At 42.5% G+C, this 16,390-nt stretch overlaps 1 protein-coding gene across 1 annotated transcript; it reads left to right on the top strand.

The window, feature by feature from the left end:
- The first annotated feature begins 314 nt into the window (after positions 1-314).
- On the top strand, positions 315-11,270 carry LOC119741435 (toll-like receptor 4). The gene is made up of 3 exons (XM_038217182.1): positions 315-513; positions 883-1,947; positions 8,584-11,270. The coding sequence occupies exons 1-3, from the start codon at positions 315-317 to the stop codon at positions 11,268-11,270; spliced, it is 3,951 nt and encodes a 1,316-aa protein (XP_038073110.1).
- The last annotated feature ends 5,120 nt before the right edge of the window (positions 11,271-16,390 follow it).

Genomic DNA, 16,390 nt, shown 5'->3' with positions numbered 1-16,390 from the left:
TGTGTCACCGTGACCCTGAGTCACTTCATATTTTGCAAGTCAGGGTTGGAGTAGACTTGTACGAGTCGTATTTAACACAAGATCAAAAATGAAAAATATAAATATAGAGGGCCTGGCCTTATTTCGAGACTGAGATATTGAGAGAGAGATATTTGGGAGGGAGATCATTGGGAGAGGGAGATTATTGGGAGGGGGAGGGAAATCATTGGGAGGGATCAGGGGGTGGGGGCGTGGTCAGAGGGTGGCGGAAAGGGGGAGGGGTAAAGTCTGGTACCTGCCCCTCTCCCCACTGGCCCTGTACTACCCCCAGACCTATGGCAAAGTCTGGTATCCGCCCTTCTCCCCTACTTGACCAGTTTCATCTCGGCGAGGGATTCCGATCGATGAGAAGCTTAGAGCGATTGCTTCTTGCAGGGATGAATATAGATTATCTGCCAAATGATTCTTTCTCGGCACTGCAGTCTCTGCCGATTACGTATCTGGACCTCTCCTGGAACAGCCTCTATTTGATAGGTAACGCTGCCTTTTATCCCCTCACAAACCTTCGGCAACTAAGCTTGAAGAATACGTATTACAATGCCCTTGATAAGTTGCCGTCTGAAATTTTCCAGTTGGATTTAAGCGGGTCGTTGCCCGATGTTGTGCATAGCCACACTCTCTCGGTGCAAATCGTTCGCCGTCTATCGCAGTATCTGCCTAATGTAACCTGCATCTCATTCGCAAAACTGTATATAGGGCGAATTCAAGAGTTGGCACTAGGGTCATTGTCAACTCTCCAGAAACTTGACTTGAGCCATAACTTTCTTGGGTCCCGAACAAAGGGAGTCTTTAAAGGCTTAGATGATCTCCAAGAACTGGATTTGTCTGTGAACTTTTTTGAAGAAGTGCCTACGGATGCGCTGTCTGCGTTCAATGGCACACGCTCCCTCAGAATTCTCAACTTGGCAGGGAACAAGTTACGCAGGTTGAAAAAGGATGACTTCACATCTGTGACCCTTTTGACTACTTTGAATCTCGAGGGGAACCAATTGTTCAACTTAGCAGAAAGTTTGAGGTTACTTCCTAACATTGAGCGCCTGTACCTCGCGGTCAATAACTTTTATCGAATTCCCCCGAGCGGTTGGAGTACTGCTCTCCCGGCTCTGCGCGTCTTGGACATCTCACGAAATGAGGGCGGGGAGTATCTTACAAACACCCTCAGTTACTTGGCACCAAACCTCAAGGAGCTCCACGTCAACAACATAGAAGTCAACTTTGAACTCGCTGTTTTGCTGAATTGCACTTCTCTAGTCACCTTGGATGTTTCACACAATGAAATAATTGATGTAGCTTTTTATGATTCGTCTGGGTATGGGTGGACAGCGTTGAATCTGCCGCTTCTGGAGACCCTTAACCTTGCAGGGAACCAACTTACTTTCCTCTCTGCGAGTGTCTTTGACGACAACCCTCGCTTTCGAAGTGTCAACCTCAGCCAGAACGCATTGGTGACTGTGAGTGAGAGTACTTTCTCGAACTTAAACAGTCTTGAGGCGTTGGACCTTAGCTACAACGTCCTCTCAAATATTTCAGCTCTTACCCCTCAGCTCCCGCGTTTGAAAACGGTTACTTTCTCGGGCAACAGAATCACATTCGCGGACGTGAAGCTCTTCGCGGCTAGCCAGCAGCCGGCTTTGCGAGTGGTGGACCTGAGCGACAATGCATATTCATGCACCTGCGACGTTGAGGATTTCCGAGACTGGCTCTTAGAGGACACACGAATGCTTTTACCATCACCGTCAAGGTACAGATGCAGCTCCCCAGAAGAGCTTCAAGGGGAACTGATCGCACTCCTTACGCTGGACTTCTGCGTGTCGTACCTGGCTTTGTACCTGGGCGTGGGCTTGGCGTCAGGTTTGATAGTCATCGTTGCGGTTGTCACCTTTTGCGTCCGGTACCCCTGGCACATGCGCTACATATTCTTTTGAGAAAATGGTAGACACAAAAAAATGGAGGCTACTTTTAGTGAGTAAATTTGAGTAGCTACACATAACATTCTTTTCCACTCCAACTAGCACCCAGATTGTGCCAACCATATCTCTAAAAGGCTTACGACTTTATAGGGGTTCTGTTTGCAATTAAAACTGGCGCTGGAGGGGGAAATGTTCAATAGCTTTAACATTTAAAAACGCATTTATTGCCTAGTTTCCACCAAATTCTCGAGCGGGGTGCATTGAATCCTGAATTGACAATGATACTGCGGTTTACTTACTATAATAGGCAAAAACAGCAGCGTCGCACCAAATTAGGTGAAACTTCAAGGGGCACACTGAAGGCAGCCGAGGTTTGTTTTTTGGTGCAAGTCAAATTTCAAATGGGGTGCACGTGCATCTTCAACCCCCCCCCCCATAATGTACGCCACTGCAAAACAGTCCGAATAATGTACAAATTTCATTCTTGTGTTGTATGCTTTTTGATATGCTGCATTTATAATATGCACATTACTAACTATATGTGATATGATTTGCATTCAAATAAAATGACTATACATCGGAACCAATGAATTTTTGTATTATACATAGACCGTAAATTACACGTTTCAGCTCAATACTTTGAGAATTTTTTTTTTTAAAGCATCCTACATTTCGTCCCCGCTATAGCCACGGTATTCTTCTCCGTGTGTGTCGTAAGACGGTAGTCAAACCCAGTCCGGCCTTATCCGTCCTCTTTTGACCTCGTGGCAATACTTAACTTGATCATGAACACTTCCAAATAAGGACTGACATAATTTCTAACCAATCAGATTGCTCTTTACAAAAGCTGACCCAGAAGTGACCTCCTATAATACCAAATGAAATGGCAGCACGAAGTGCCGTCCAAAAATAAAAGCGCTCTGCTACTGGCTAACAAAGATGACCCTATAATTCAACATCACTGAATATTCAATGCGAAGGAAAACGTCACGAAGTCTACGCAGAGAATCTGATTAGCTGGCGATGAGTGTCAAAATAGTCAGCTAAAGAGGATGCCTACATCTCATCGGTAAAGTGTACATTTTGGTAATGCCATATATAATGAGCATTTTAACTTGTAGCTTTAATTTCTCGAGCCAGTACCAGACCTCTCAAAATCATGGGGGGCATAACTTCGATCAGTCAAATTTACATACCCAAATATGCAGAGATCCGTTCAATTGGACTATAGCGCCCTCACATAAAAGTAATCAGAGTGTTTCTTGTGTCCGAACAGAGTAATATTTTAATTTCCCATTCTGAAGAAAATACATCTACATTGATCCCAAATAATACCTGAACAGTAATGTGTACGTACTTTATTATTATGTACGGCCACTTTTACCCTAATAATTGGCCAATTTATGTGTAAGCCCCGAAACAATACAGATTTTTGTAGAAATACAAATGTAATTAACTCTTGGATGAGACGTTACACGAAAAGAAAAATTCGGCCCATGTTTAGAATAATGAAATAATCAGTCAATGAATGTCGAATCATTAGCGGCCCGAAAATAATTCAGTGCTCGCAATTACTATAGACTCTTTCCCGTCCATGCATATATCAGAATCGACAAAGTCGGGTCCATACTCTCTTGTTTCAAAAGAGTGAAAAGTCACTGTATAGTATCCGACTGAAATTCAGGACAAATCGATTAAGCGTGCAATTCATTCGAAACGAAAAGATCGAGTATCCCCTTCGAGTTTCGACTGGGCGAATCTGTTTATCCGAGAAAAACGTACCCAAAATAAAAGCGTTTTTTTTTTTTTAAGACGCCCGAAAATAAAAAGTACTTATTTTTTTGTCGAGAACAAAACAATTTGAAAAATCGTTTCGAAGAAAATATTCTTTTGTTAAACATGAAGGACGGTACGTCTGTAATCGTTTGTACATTCCTTGCAGCATATTCATGTATATTTGTCCCAAGTTTTGGATGGATTTACTTTGTTCAAGCATACAATGAAACACTGTAGGCCTACGGACCTCTTGGCTGATCGCGGGGTGAAAAGAAGAGCACACAATACAAAAACAGACAACAAAAAGTTGCATACCCTGTTTTTTTTTAAAAATCCGAAAGACTGTCCAAATTGTTTGTTTTGTTTTGTTTTAACGAAAAACAAAAACACCCATACTCATATTTTGGGAATCTGCAACCCTCTGAAAAAGGCTTTCCTTTCGTGCACAAATTCACCCATCCTATCAGCCAATGATTCCAATTTTGTGAAGAAATGATTCAATAACTAGACGTCGATGGATTTTTCCGTTCTATGCCTTATTAGAAAGTGAATAACTTTGAAATTTCTAGGAAAAAATAAACACAAATCAGATCTTAGTTTCTGAGATGAAACTCGAAAATAGCACGGGGAATGCATATTTAAATAAAACAGAAAGGATCATCTGCTCATAAAGCTGTGGAAATCGACAAAAGCAAAGACATTTCATGTGTAGGCCTAATTGTCGTATTTAGGTCTGTGAATGGGTATACTTCAGACTTCGAGATACACAACTCATTATATTGTTCGTCTGTGCAGATGATTTTAAATAAGGCTGGATGAAACAAGAAAAACCCTTTCCACCATTTTTTTTTTAACAAATCAAAGTTAGCCGGTATTCCAGTCGGTAGAGTACCGTTCTCAGATCATCAATTTGGGGGTTTGAGGTCCGAGCTTCAGGTTGTCACCAGCGACGTTTATGTGTTTTTTTTCTTGGAGCGCAGGAGGTGGGAGAGAGACTAACGGCAACACGTGAGTTTTGACGTCACCACCCTTTGCAACCGCAGGTTTGTATATATTATTAATTCCCAGCATATTAAGTGCGAGCCGGTAGCAAAGTCGGTAGAGTGCCATTCTCAAATCATCAATATTCGGGTTGGAGGTTCGAGCCCCAGGTTTGGAACCAGCGACATTTACTATTTTTCCAGAGAGCGCAGGGAATAGGTGGAGGGACTCACGGGGACTCACGACGACTCGTGACTTTTGACGTCATCACCCTTTGCAACCGGAGGTTTATATATATTATAAATTCCTGGCTTGAGTGCGAGCCGGTAGACCAGTCGGTAGAGCGCCGTTCTCAGATCATCATTCTTGGGGTTGGAGATTCGAACCCCAGTTTGTTACCAGCGACATCTATCATTTTTTCCTCAGAGCGCAGGGGGTGGGGGAGGGACTCAAGACGACACGTGACTTTTGACGTCACAACCCTTTGCAACCGAAGGCTTATATAATTATAAATTCCAGTCTTGGTATGTTTGAGCCGGTAGCCCAGTCGGTAGAGGGCCGTTCTCAGATTATCAATCTAGGCGTTGGAGGTTCGAGTCCCAGGTTGTCACCAGCGACATAACTTTATTTCCTCAGAGTGCAGAGCGCAAGGAGCGGGGGAGGGACAGTCGACGACGTGTATCTTTTGACGTCACTTACCTTTGCAACCAGAGGTGTATATGATTAAAATTTCTAGACTTGGTAAGTGCGAGCCTGTAGCCCCGTTGGTAGAGTGCCGTTCTCACATCATCAATCATAGGCTTGGAGGGTCGAGTCCCTGTTGTCACCAGCTACATACATTTTTTTCCTCGGGGGGGGTAGGGGGAACTCACGACGACACGTGACTTTTGACGTCACCACCACTTGCAACCGGAGGTTTATATATATATTATAAATTCCCGGCTTGGTAAGTGCGAGCCAGTAGCCCAGTCGGTAGAGTACAGTTCTCATCATGAGGTGGTTCGAGGTTCGAGTCCCAGGTTGTCACCAGCGACATTTTTTTCCTCAGGGGGTTAGGGGGGACTCATGACGACACGTGACGTTTGACGTCATCTCCTTTTGCGACCGGAGGTTTATATATATTATAAATTCCCGGTTTGGTAAGTGTGAGCCGAAAGCCAAGTCGGCGGACTGCCGTTCAAAGATCCTCAATCTTGGGGTTGGAGGTTCGAGCCCCAGTTTGTCACCAGCAATATTTGCTTTTTCATCAGAGTGGAGGGGAATCGAGAAGGGGACTCACGACGACACGTGATTTTTGACGCCACACCGGACGTTTAAATATATTATAATTTCCCGGCTTTTTAAGTGTGAGCCGGTAGCCCCGTGGGTAGAGAGCCGTTCTCAGATCATCGATCTTGGAGTCCCAGTTTGTAACCAGCGACATTTTTTTTTTCTCAGAGCGCAGGGGCTTGGCGAGGGACTCAAGACGATACGTGACTTTTGACGTCATCACCCTTTGCAACCGGAGGATTATATTATAAACTCCCGGCTCGGCAAGTGCGAGCCGGCAGCCCAGTAGGTAGAGTTCTCAGATCATCAATCTTGGGGTTGGAAGTTCGAGCCCCAGTTTGTCACCAGCGACATTTTTTTCCCTCAGAACGCAGGGGCTTGGCGAGGGATTCAAGACGATACGTGACTTTTGACGTCATCACCCTTTGCAATCGGAGGTTCATATATATTTTAAATTCCCGGCTTGGTAATTGCGAGCCGGTTAGCCCCATCGGTAGAGTGCCGTTCTCAGATCATCGATCTTGGGGTTGGTGGTTTGAGCCCCAGTATGTCACCAGCGACAATTATTTTTTTCCTCTGGGGGAGGGACACACGTGACTTTTGACGTCATCACCCTTTGCAACCGAAGGTTTCTATATATTATAAATTCCCGTCTTGCTAAGTGCGAGCCGTCGTGCTAAGTGCGAGCCGGTAGCCCAGTCGGTAGAGTTCAGTACTCAGATCATCGATCTTGGGGTCGGAGGTTCGAGCCCCAGGTTGTCACCAACAACATTTTTTTTTTCGTTAGAGCGTCAATCATGAGGTTGGAGGTTCGAGTCCCAGGATGTCACCTGCGACATTACTTTTTTTCCCTCGGGGAGGGGGGGGGGGGGCTCACGACGATACGTGACGTTTGATGCCACCACCCTTTGCATGCAAGCGAAGGTTATATTATAAATTCCCTGCTTGGTAAGTGCGAGCCGGTAGCCCAGTCGGTAGAGTGCAGTTCTCAGATCATCGATCTTAAGGTTGGAGGTTCGATCCCAGATTGTCACCAACAACAGTTTTATTTTCGTCAGGGCGAATGGTGCTGGGATTGGGGACTCAAAATGACACGTGACTTTTGACGTCACCACCCTTTGCAACCGGAGGTTTCTATATATCCAGTCTTGGTAAGTGCGAGCCGGTAGCCCCGTCGGTAGAGTGCCGTTCTCAGATCATCAATCTTGAGGTTGGAGGTTCGTTGTCACCCTGCGACGTTTTTTTCGCAGGGGGAGGGGAGGGACTCATGACGACACGTATCTTTTGACGCCACTTCACTTTGCAACAAGAGCTAAGTTGATAATTTATATATTATAAATTCCCGGTCTGGTAAGTGCGAGCCGGTATCCCAGTCGGTAGAGTATTGTTCTCAGATCATCAATCTTGGGGTTGGAGGTTCGAGTTCCAGGTTGTCACCATTGCTGATCGTTCGTTTCGGTGTTGGGTCACCCGACATGCAGGTTTTGTGCACAAACATGGATGCGCCCAGCAGGCACCACTTTGTACATGAGTCAGCGCTCTAGTAATTTAATATAGCTCTTGGAATTTGATCGACATACCTTCATCTGTTATTTTTATCGACACCATTCTTAACAAACAAGTCGTGGTCTTTTGTTTGTTTTTTTGTCGTACAAAAAACCTCTTCTAAAACACAATCGAATGTAAGCACTCAACATGAAATATAGTTCAAACAAAAACTAAGTTAAGTGAATAATTTAGACTCAGTAAATTATAGGCAGACTTCTTGGACGTATGGCATATTTTGTTTATTTATTTTTATGAAGCATGCACCTAGCTCCCTAAGACCATAGTTGAACTCCGTCTACATACATTGTACATGTGCGCCAGGGTACACGTTGTAAAGGAGAAAGGAAACATCTCAGCTTGCATTTCCCCTGTGTAAATCACGTGGCATGACGGTGCCTGCAAATCAAGGTGAAACTCCGCGGTAATATTGCGTGATCTGCAGAGAGCAGAGGACTGGTAAACAACTTGGGATATTTGGGGGGGGGGGGTTATGACGTGCAATTTAAAAAATGACACCTGGACAATATACTTTTTGGGGGCCGGATTTTTCCTGTATTTTTTCCTGATATTTCTCAGGCTTGCGCAAAACACTGAACAATGGGTGTCAGATCATGGGTCACATCGGTCACAGCATTGAGCTTTTATAATGGTCACAGAAACGAGCCACCTTTTCAGGCCATCACTTCCTCATTTTCTTTTCGCACAGAGAAAAGAGGAAGCGAAACTGAACAATCCACAGCAAGCTACCGTGTCACGAAACAGTTACAAAAGGCTTGCACAGGTGAAAATCCTTCCACTTACTATAACCGTTGGTGACAGTTGTAGTACGCGCCCAACCCCCGAGTTAGTGAGCCTCACTCAAACTGACCACGTACATTCTGACACCATATACTCATTATTTTTATGAACTGGTACAGCACAAACACAGATTTCTATCTGAAAGCACGTATATGCACTTTGTTGCATCACTGTATGATATCCAGCATGGCTGTCTCTTGTTTAAGTATCGCGGTGCTGCATTTGTCGGTGGTTTTTGGTCTACTTTGTGTGCCTCCGTCAGAGGGTGCAATCACCCAGCTTCCACCAAACACTGCAAGTCAGGTGCTACCTTGTAAGTTCTGGAACTATACCATGCTGGACTGCAGCGCGCGGAATCTGTCTTCAGTTCCAACCGAACTCCTACCAATCGCATCGGCTGTAGATCTATCTGCAAATGACATCTCTCAATTGACCGAACACTATTTTACCAACTTGCCACGTCTGAGATATCTCAATCTATCCATCAACGTCCTCCTCACTATCGGTAACAACACTTTCCGCAATCTGGTCTTGTTGCAGACTCTCGATCTGTCCCAAAATAACATAGAGTCGTTGGATTCCAATGCATTCGCTGGGCTTCTTGAACTGGAATATCTTGATCTTTCCAAGAATAGTATCATTTCCGTCCCTGCGGCAGCATTTCGAGACCTCGGAAATCTTCGCCAACTCTCCCTGTTCTACAATTCGATGAGCGTGCTACCATCTGACGCTTTGGTGCCTTTAAGGAAGGTTCATACGCTAGACCTGTCCTTTAATTTGCTGGAAATGACTGACAAGTTCCACCTCGGCGAGGGATTCCGATCGATGAGAAGCTTAGAGCGCTTGCTTCTTGCAGGGATGAATATAGATTATCTGCCAAATGTTTCCTTCTCGGCACTGCAGTCTCTGCCAATAACGTATCTTGACCTCTCCTGGAACAGCCTCTATTTGATAGGTAACGCTACCTTTTATCCCCTCACAAACCTTCGGCAACTAAGCTTGAAGAATACGTATTACAATGTCCTTGATAAGTTGCCGTCTGAAATTTTCCAGTTGGATTTAAGCGGGTCGTTGCCCGATGTAAAGAGTAGCCACACTCTTTCGGCGCAAATTGTTCGCCGTCTATCGCAGTATCTGCCTAATATAACCTGCATCTCATTCGCAAACCTGTATATCGGGCGAATTCAAGAGTTGGCACTAGGCTCCATGTCGACTCTCAAGAAACTTGACTTGAGCCATAACTGTCTTGGGTCTGTAACAAAGGGAGTCTTTAAAGGATTAAACGATCTCCAAGAACTGGATTTGTCTGTGAACTGTTTTGAAGAAGTACCTACGGATGCGCTGTCTGCTTTCAATAGCACACGCTCCCTCAGAATTCTCAACTTGGCAGGGAACAAGTTACGCAGGTTGAGAAAGGATGACTTCACATCTGTGACCCTTTTGACTACTTTGAATCTCGAGGGAAACCAATTGCTCACTTTAGCAGAAAGTTTGAGATTACTTCCTAACATTGAGCGCCTGTACCTCGCGGTCAATAAATTTTATCAAATTCCCCCGAGCGGTTGGAGTACTGCTCTCCCGGCTCTGCGCGTCTTGGACATCTCACGAAATGAGGGCGGGGAGTATCTTACAAACACCCTCAGTTACTTGGCACCAAACCTCAAGGTGCTCTACGTCAACAACATAGAAGTCAACTTTGAACTCGCTGTTTTGCTGAATTGCACTTCTCTAGTCACCTTGGATGTTTCACACAATGGAATACAAAATGTAGCTTTTTATGATTCGTCTGAGTATGGGTGGACAGCGTTGAATCTGCCGCTTCTGGAGACACTCAACTTTGGAGGAAACTTGCTCAATTTCCTCTCTGCGAGTGTCTTTGATAACAGCCCCCGCCTTCGAAGAGTCAACCTCAGCCAGAACACATTGGAGGCTGTGAGTGAAAGTTCTTTCTCGAACTTGAACAGTCTTGAGGCGTTGGACCTTAGCTACAACGTCCTCTCAAATATTTTAGCTCTTACCCCTCGGCTCCCGCGTTTGAAAACGGTTACTTTCTCGGGCAACAAAATCACATTCGCGGACGTGAAGCTCTTCGCGGCTAGCCAGCAGCCGGCTTTGCGAGTGGTGGACCTGAGCGACAATGCATATTCATGCACCTGCGACGTTGAGGATTTCCGAGACTGGCTCTTAGAGGACACACGAATGCTTTTACCATCACCATCAAGGTACAGATGCAGCTCCCCAGAAGAGTTTCAAGGGGAACTGGTCGCACTCCTTACTCTGGACTTCTGTGTGTCGTACCTGGCTTTGTACCTGGGCGTGGGCTTGGCGTCAGGTTTGATAGTCATCGTCACGGTTGTCGCCGTTTGCGTCCGGTACCACTGGCACATGCGCTACAAATTCTTCATGGTGTTTCGGCGTGGGCTAATCAGGAGAGAGGAACAAGACGAACCTGCCGAGCAAGGGAACAACAACAACGTGCCAAGGTTCGACGCCTTCGTGTCCTACAACGACCATGACCGGGAGTGGGTGATGCAGGAGCTGCTTCCTAATCTGGAGGATCACAGGGAAGATGTGGAGAGGTTCAGTCTATGCCTAACCGACCGGGACCTCCCCGCAGGAGACTCCAAGATGGATGTCATCGTGGAAGCCATCCAGAACAGCAGGCGTACTATCTTGGTGCTGACCGACCACTTCATGGAGAGCGAGTGGTGCTACTATGAGATGCAGATGGCCCACCTGAGGCTTTTCAACGAGGGCCGGGACGTGCTGGTTCTAATCCTACTAGGGGAGATCTCGGACCACAAGATGACCATGCTGCTGCGCCAGACCCTGTGCAGAAAGAGCTACCTCAAGTGGCCCAAGGACGGACTCGGCCAGCAGCTCTTTTGGGATCGACTGAGAGAGGAACTGAAAATATCTCCCACCGTGAATCATCGTCTGGATGTATAAGGTTGGAGTATAAACAAATGGTGTAAAGTAATTGAAGAAGTAAAAAAAACTTATTTGGCGCTGCTGTATGGGTATTTCATGCCTGTAAATATCCCTCTTACCAACTATTTTATCTCTGTTCATTTTAAAATTGCAAATTCGACGCGAAACGCTCCCCTCACCACAACAGCCTGTCATATAACCCTCGAGCTCTTGCATTAAATTCGTGTTTTCTTCCATAATTTTCAAACCTTTAAGTCCGTGTGTTAGCGCTGTATTGCAAGTGAAAAAAAAAACAATTCTTTGGAATGTTTCACAGTATCCATCACATTTGCAATATGACAGGCAGCCTATAACTTCACATTTTACCGGTTCTATCTTGAAAGGTCAATATTCAGATGCTACCGATTGTCTATAATCCTTCAGAGGACGAAAGATTTGGCACGCTATCTGTATAAGCTGACAGAAAAGAGAATACATGTCTTACATGTTATTTGGTAATCGTGTCTCAAATCCTAATAATTAATGAACTCGCTAATTTGGGCGTTTTTTTTTTTTTTTTTTTATCAATTACTGCTTGATCTTTTACGGCAATGTCCATGGAAAAAGTTCTCATGAGTTTACTGCACAGTTTAACTCGAAAGGAAACTCCGTGCGTGTAAACAAATAGGCGACATCCTTCGGAGGGTTGGCCCAAAACCTGTTGATTTCCCAGATGTTCCAGTAACGGAAATGAAACAATTACACTCGTACAGCTCACAATATTTTAACGACATTTAAAACGCAGACCTTGTCAGCTTTTGTCTATAAAATATGACAATGCTCAAAGCGTACCCGTGAATTTGCATGATGGGCCAAAAGGGGGAAAAACGCAATTGGCCACCCCACCTCTAGGGGTGGAGCTAGCAAGATTAAATAAGAAACGACCCAATTTCAGTGCGGTCACTTGGCATTGACAACCTAATTACATGTATAAGGACAATATAAATACAAGATGTCCCACAAAAAAAGTTGAATCGGGCATGTTTTCAGAAAAGTGTGTGTGTGTGTGTGTGTGTGGGGGGGGGTGGTATTCAAGATCGTGTCTAATATATTGCTTAGTAGAATAATTGGTCTTCCAAATGCTTTTTAGTTGGTTTCACTAGGATGTTTTGCTCAAAAGATACAGCAATCACAATGCGGGACTTGTAAAACTACTTGGGCCACTTTTTTTATTTACCAAGTTTACAGATCGAAGCCGGTAGAATGAGTCACACGTTACTCTTAAACAAAGGAAATAAATCCTTTGTGTGTTTCTCTAACTGCGTGTTCTCACTTTCAAGGAAAGTGACCCGAGACGAGTTTCAACCCTTGAGTTCGATGAAACACTGCGTTTGTTCCAATGCATCGATTTGAATGAAATAATTAGGTTATAAAAGGTAACTTGAAACTATTCAAGAAACCCACATGCAATGTATCTTTGTTAATTGATTTTCGACTTTTAGGTTTAGTGTGTGATCACCTTTAATAGCAGTGTTCACCAGTAGTTTTTTGCCGAATTTTCGGACTAGTTGATGAGCACTTCTATAATTTATACGTTCTTTACTTGCTTATTGGTACTGCGCAGCACCCCATTTTGTCTTTAATCATAATTGTATATGATCCAAACAGCAGGTTTGAACAAAATACAAAGTACATCATAATGTTTTTCAAAAAGTATCATATATTTTTCAAAATTTCACAATTTATTTTTTTACAAATGTCTACTTTTGTTCAAAATTACATTTACTTCAAAAAATAATATAAGGCCAAAACAAAAAAGTTTCCGGTTTCTGGTATGCGCGCGCGTCGCCGTAGCCATGCGCGTCGGCAAAATTAAAAAGTTTTTTTTTTCAATAAAAGATGATGTCTCAAAACCGCCAAACTCACTGGTTTGACTGAAATCCTGCTGCTGCACATTTTAACGTGTTTTTAGATGGGGTTATGATCGAGAATAAGCTTTATGTGGCCTCTCCGGACTCCCATATATTTGCACTAAGTTTAGTCGGGCACCATTTGCAGTCATCAGCCAACATTTGAAGCAAAAAGACAGGTAAAAAAAAAAAAAGCCGCGTCGCCGCACCACTTTTTGGGCAAGCTCCATACCAGAAACCGGAGACTTTTTTTGGGGGGGGGCCTAATACACTCAGATTACCCACTGAAATTGTTGGATTCCAATAGCAACGGTATTACTCGTGGAAGATTTTTTTTTATAACAACAAGTATAACCTTTGGTAGACACTTAAAGCGTCATAAGTTATACCTTTGGGAGACATGCGGAAGGGAGATATTTCAATGTCTCTGACCTGATGACCTGCATTTACTGACCTGCATTTACAGATGCATGCCCCGTGCTCTTCAAAAATGTGATTTGTTTTTCCTCCTAACGAATTTTCAATTTCTTTTTTTCCCCGAACAATACCCTACTGTATTCCGATTTTGGGCGTCCGTAATCCTTTGAAAAATGGCTTTCATTTTGTGCACAAAATAACCGACCCTGAAAGAGCTGAATCATTGTCCAGCAGCCAACAATTAGAACTTTGTGAAGAACTAATTCAACAACTAAAATCAATGTCGGTGGATTTTTTGTGTTCAATGTCTCATTTAAAAGTGAATAACTTTTACACTGCTACGAAAATAGCAAAGTTCTGAAACAAAAAATGTTATTTTCGAGGTGAAATTCGAAATTAGCAAGGGGTATACATCTTTAAATTTATGGCTATAGGACAAAGGACAGCCAACTGCTCACAATGTTTGGGATCAAAACTCAAAAATGGAAAACAAATATACTTGCTTAGTCGTTCGAGGAAAAGACTACTAAACTGAAACTCATCGGTGACGTGTTTATGTTTACACCTATTTTAAAAATAACAGATAGCATTATCGTTTGTGTACTAATGAAATTACTCATCTTGCTACATACAGGGTGAGTCCAAAAAGCGAAACCCAAATGTCGGGACTATTGTTTAAGTGAAGCACTTTCAAAATCCAGGATATGAAAGCCCAATTCATAAGCTTTCTTTGGTACAAGAATATTTCAAATGTACTTTTCAAGTTTAAACACAACCACTGTTTTAAAGTTCTGTCCACGGATCACAAAAAAAAAGTGTGCGTTCTTTCAGCAAAACGGAAACAATTCACACACATCCCTATGTGATTTGATTTCATTTTGCTGAAAGAACAATTACCTTCTTGTGATCCGTGGACGGAACTTTAAAACGGTGGTTGTGTTGAAAAACTTGAAAAGCACATGAATGATTTGAATGATTCTTGTGCTAAAAGAAAGCTTATGAATTGGGCTTTTTTATCCTAGATTTTGAAAGTACTACATGTAGAAATTCACTAAAACAATGGTTCTGACATTTGGGTTTCGTTTTTTTTTAATTTTTTTTACTCACCCTGTACACATTACTCACGATTGACCCTATCGAACAAATCTTACGTATGTGTATTCATTAGGAAAAAAAAACACTGTTAAAATGTACTTTTACATTTGTTATAAATCCTATAAAATAATATTAGTAAAGAAACTACAGTAGATTACATACATGTACTGTGTTTCCTTTTCAAGTGCATCTGTCTTCCAATTTCTCTGCTAGCTTACAGTATATATTAACTGCTTCATACAGTACAGTTTTGTAACGACACACAAGCAGTGCTCATGTTTATTCCATATTAATACACAGACCATCTGTTTACAGAGAGCCCACTTTTGTTGAACATTTAAAACCAGCTTATTCAAATCAAAATCCGCGCCCTGTGTAAATAAAACTGATGTTGAAACAAAGTCAAATTGAGGAGATAGGGCACAGAGGGAAAAGACAGTGCTTGGGAAACGAATCAAAATCAAAACCTTTAATTCGTTGGTTTTTTTCTTCAAAAGGACTAGGAAATGAAACGCTTTTCGCAATTCAACAGCTTTCGAGATTTGGTTTTCGAACAGTTGTAACTTTCATCATGGTAGTTATAGCGTACAAAATTAAAGTTAATGCACATTTGCAAACATCAAAAACCCAAACTAAAAAATTATTATGAAATACCTTACTTGACTGTAAGTGAATAATAGTCTCTAGCATTCTGTGAAATCATGGCACCTGGTGTGCTGTCATTTTCAAGAAAAGTGGAATTTTTGAACCAATTTCCAATGACGGTCGGTCGATTATCGTTGGAAAAAACCTGACTTGTTTTAAATACTGCCCCAATTTACCATATTTAGTTAGTTCACATTTTGTTTGCAATCGGTTTACACATCCGTGAAGTGCAGTGGTGCAAGCCAGCTTGTCTGGTTTCCTGACCTTACAATTCCCATACGACCATAAATTGCTTCGTTTCGTCTGAAGTATAGGGTCAGGAAGCCAGACTATCAGTATAGGAACACCATTTGTTGGTTTTGGGGGTTTTTTTCCCCCGCATCTATGATCACAAAACTTTAAACGGGTCAGTGTAACAATGTTTGCTATAAAATACTAACCCTCAAATCCATCCATTTCTGAAAATTGCAGCAAAAGCAAATGTTGTGTGTTCCTTTAACATTTTATTCCGAAATTGGAATGATCTCTTTTTCTACAAGCGTCCGCAACAGACATACATTTAACAGTGAAATCCTAATTTCTATAGAGGCACATGTATCGCTAAAAACAAAACCAACAAAGTAAAACAACGCAGTCTGACTACATTAACATTATGCAACAGTTAACTGAAAAAAAAATATAATGAAAATTCATGTCTAAACACAAGTTATGTCGTTTGGAAAGATAAATGACTACAACAATTTCAGATAAAGCCAGAAAAAAATGAGCATTTAAGGGCGCCATATTTGAAACATGAATGTTATATAATTCACGAATAAATATTTATGTATAAACATCCAAAATTTCTTATGCTTTAGCATACTTGCCACTTTTGTGGGATGAATTGAAGGCATTTGATAGGAAGCTACAAACAGTATATTTAAGTGACAACATTCCCTTGCCTTTGCGCTTGGTTCAATCGAAGTCGCAAACATGAAAAGTAAAAACTAGTAATAAAAATATGTGTACTGAAACAGCAGATTGTATCATTTTCTTCACAGATTACAAAAAAATAAATTAAAAAATAGGGCATTTCAGGACAAACAAACAAAC

Source organism: Patiria miniata, unplaced genomic scaffold (genome assembly GCF_015706575.1).
Source record: "Patiria miniata isolate m_02_andy unplaced genomic scaffold, ASM1570657v1 HiC_scaffold_5, whole genome shotgun sequence".
Lineage (NCBI taxonomy): Eukaryota > Metazoa > Echinodermata > Asteroidea > Valvatida > Asterinidae > Patiria > Patiria miniata.
The sequence above is the reverse complement of the archived record's forward strand: the minus strand, read 5'-3'. Positions and strand labels throughout refer to the sequence as shown.

Coding starts and splice junctions, on each gene's coding strand:
- LOC119741435 (XM_038217182.1), top strand. CDS start 315: ATGGCAAAGTCTGGTATCCGCCCTTCTCCCCTACTTGACCAGTTTCAT. Junction 514..882: donor GAACAGCCTCTATTTGATAG/GTAACGCTGCCT, acceptor ACTTTTTTGAAG/AAGTGCCTACGGATGCGCTG. Junction 1,948..8,583: donor CCGGTACCCCTGGCACATGC/GCTACATATTCT, acceptor TGCCTCCGTCAG/AGGGTGCAATCACCCAGCTT.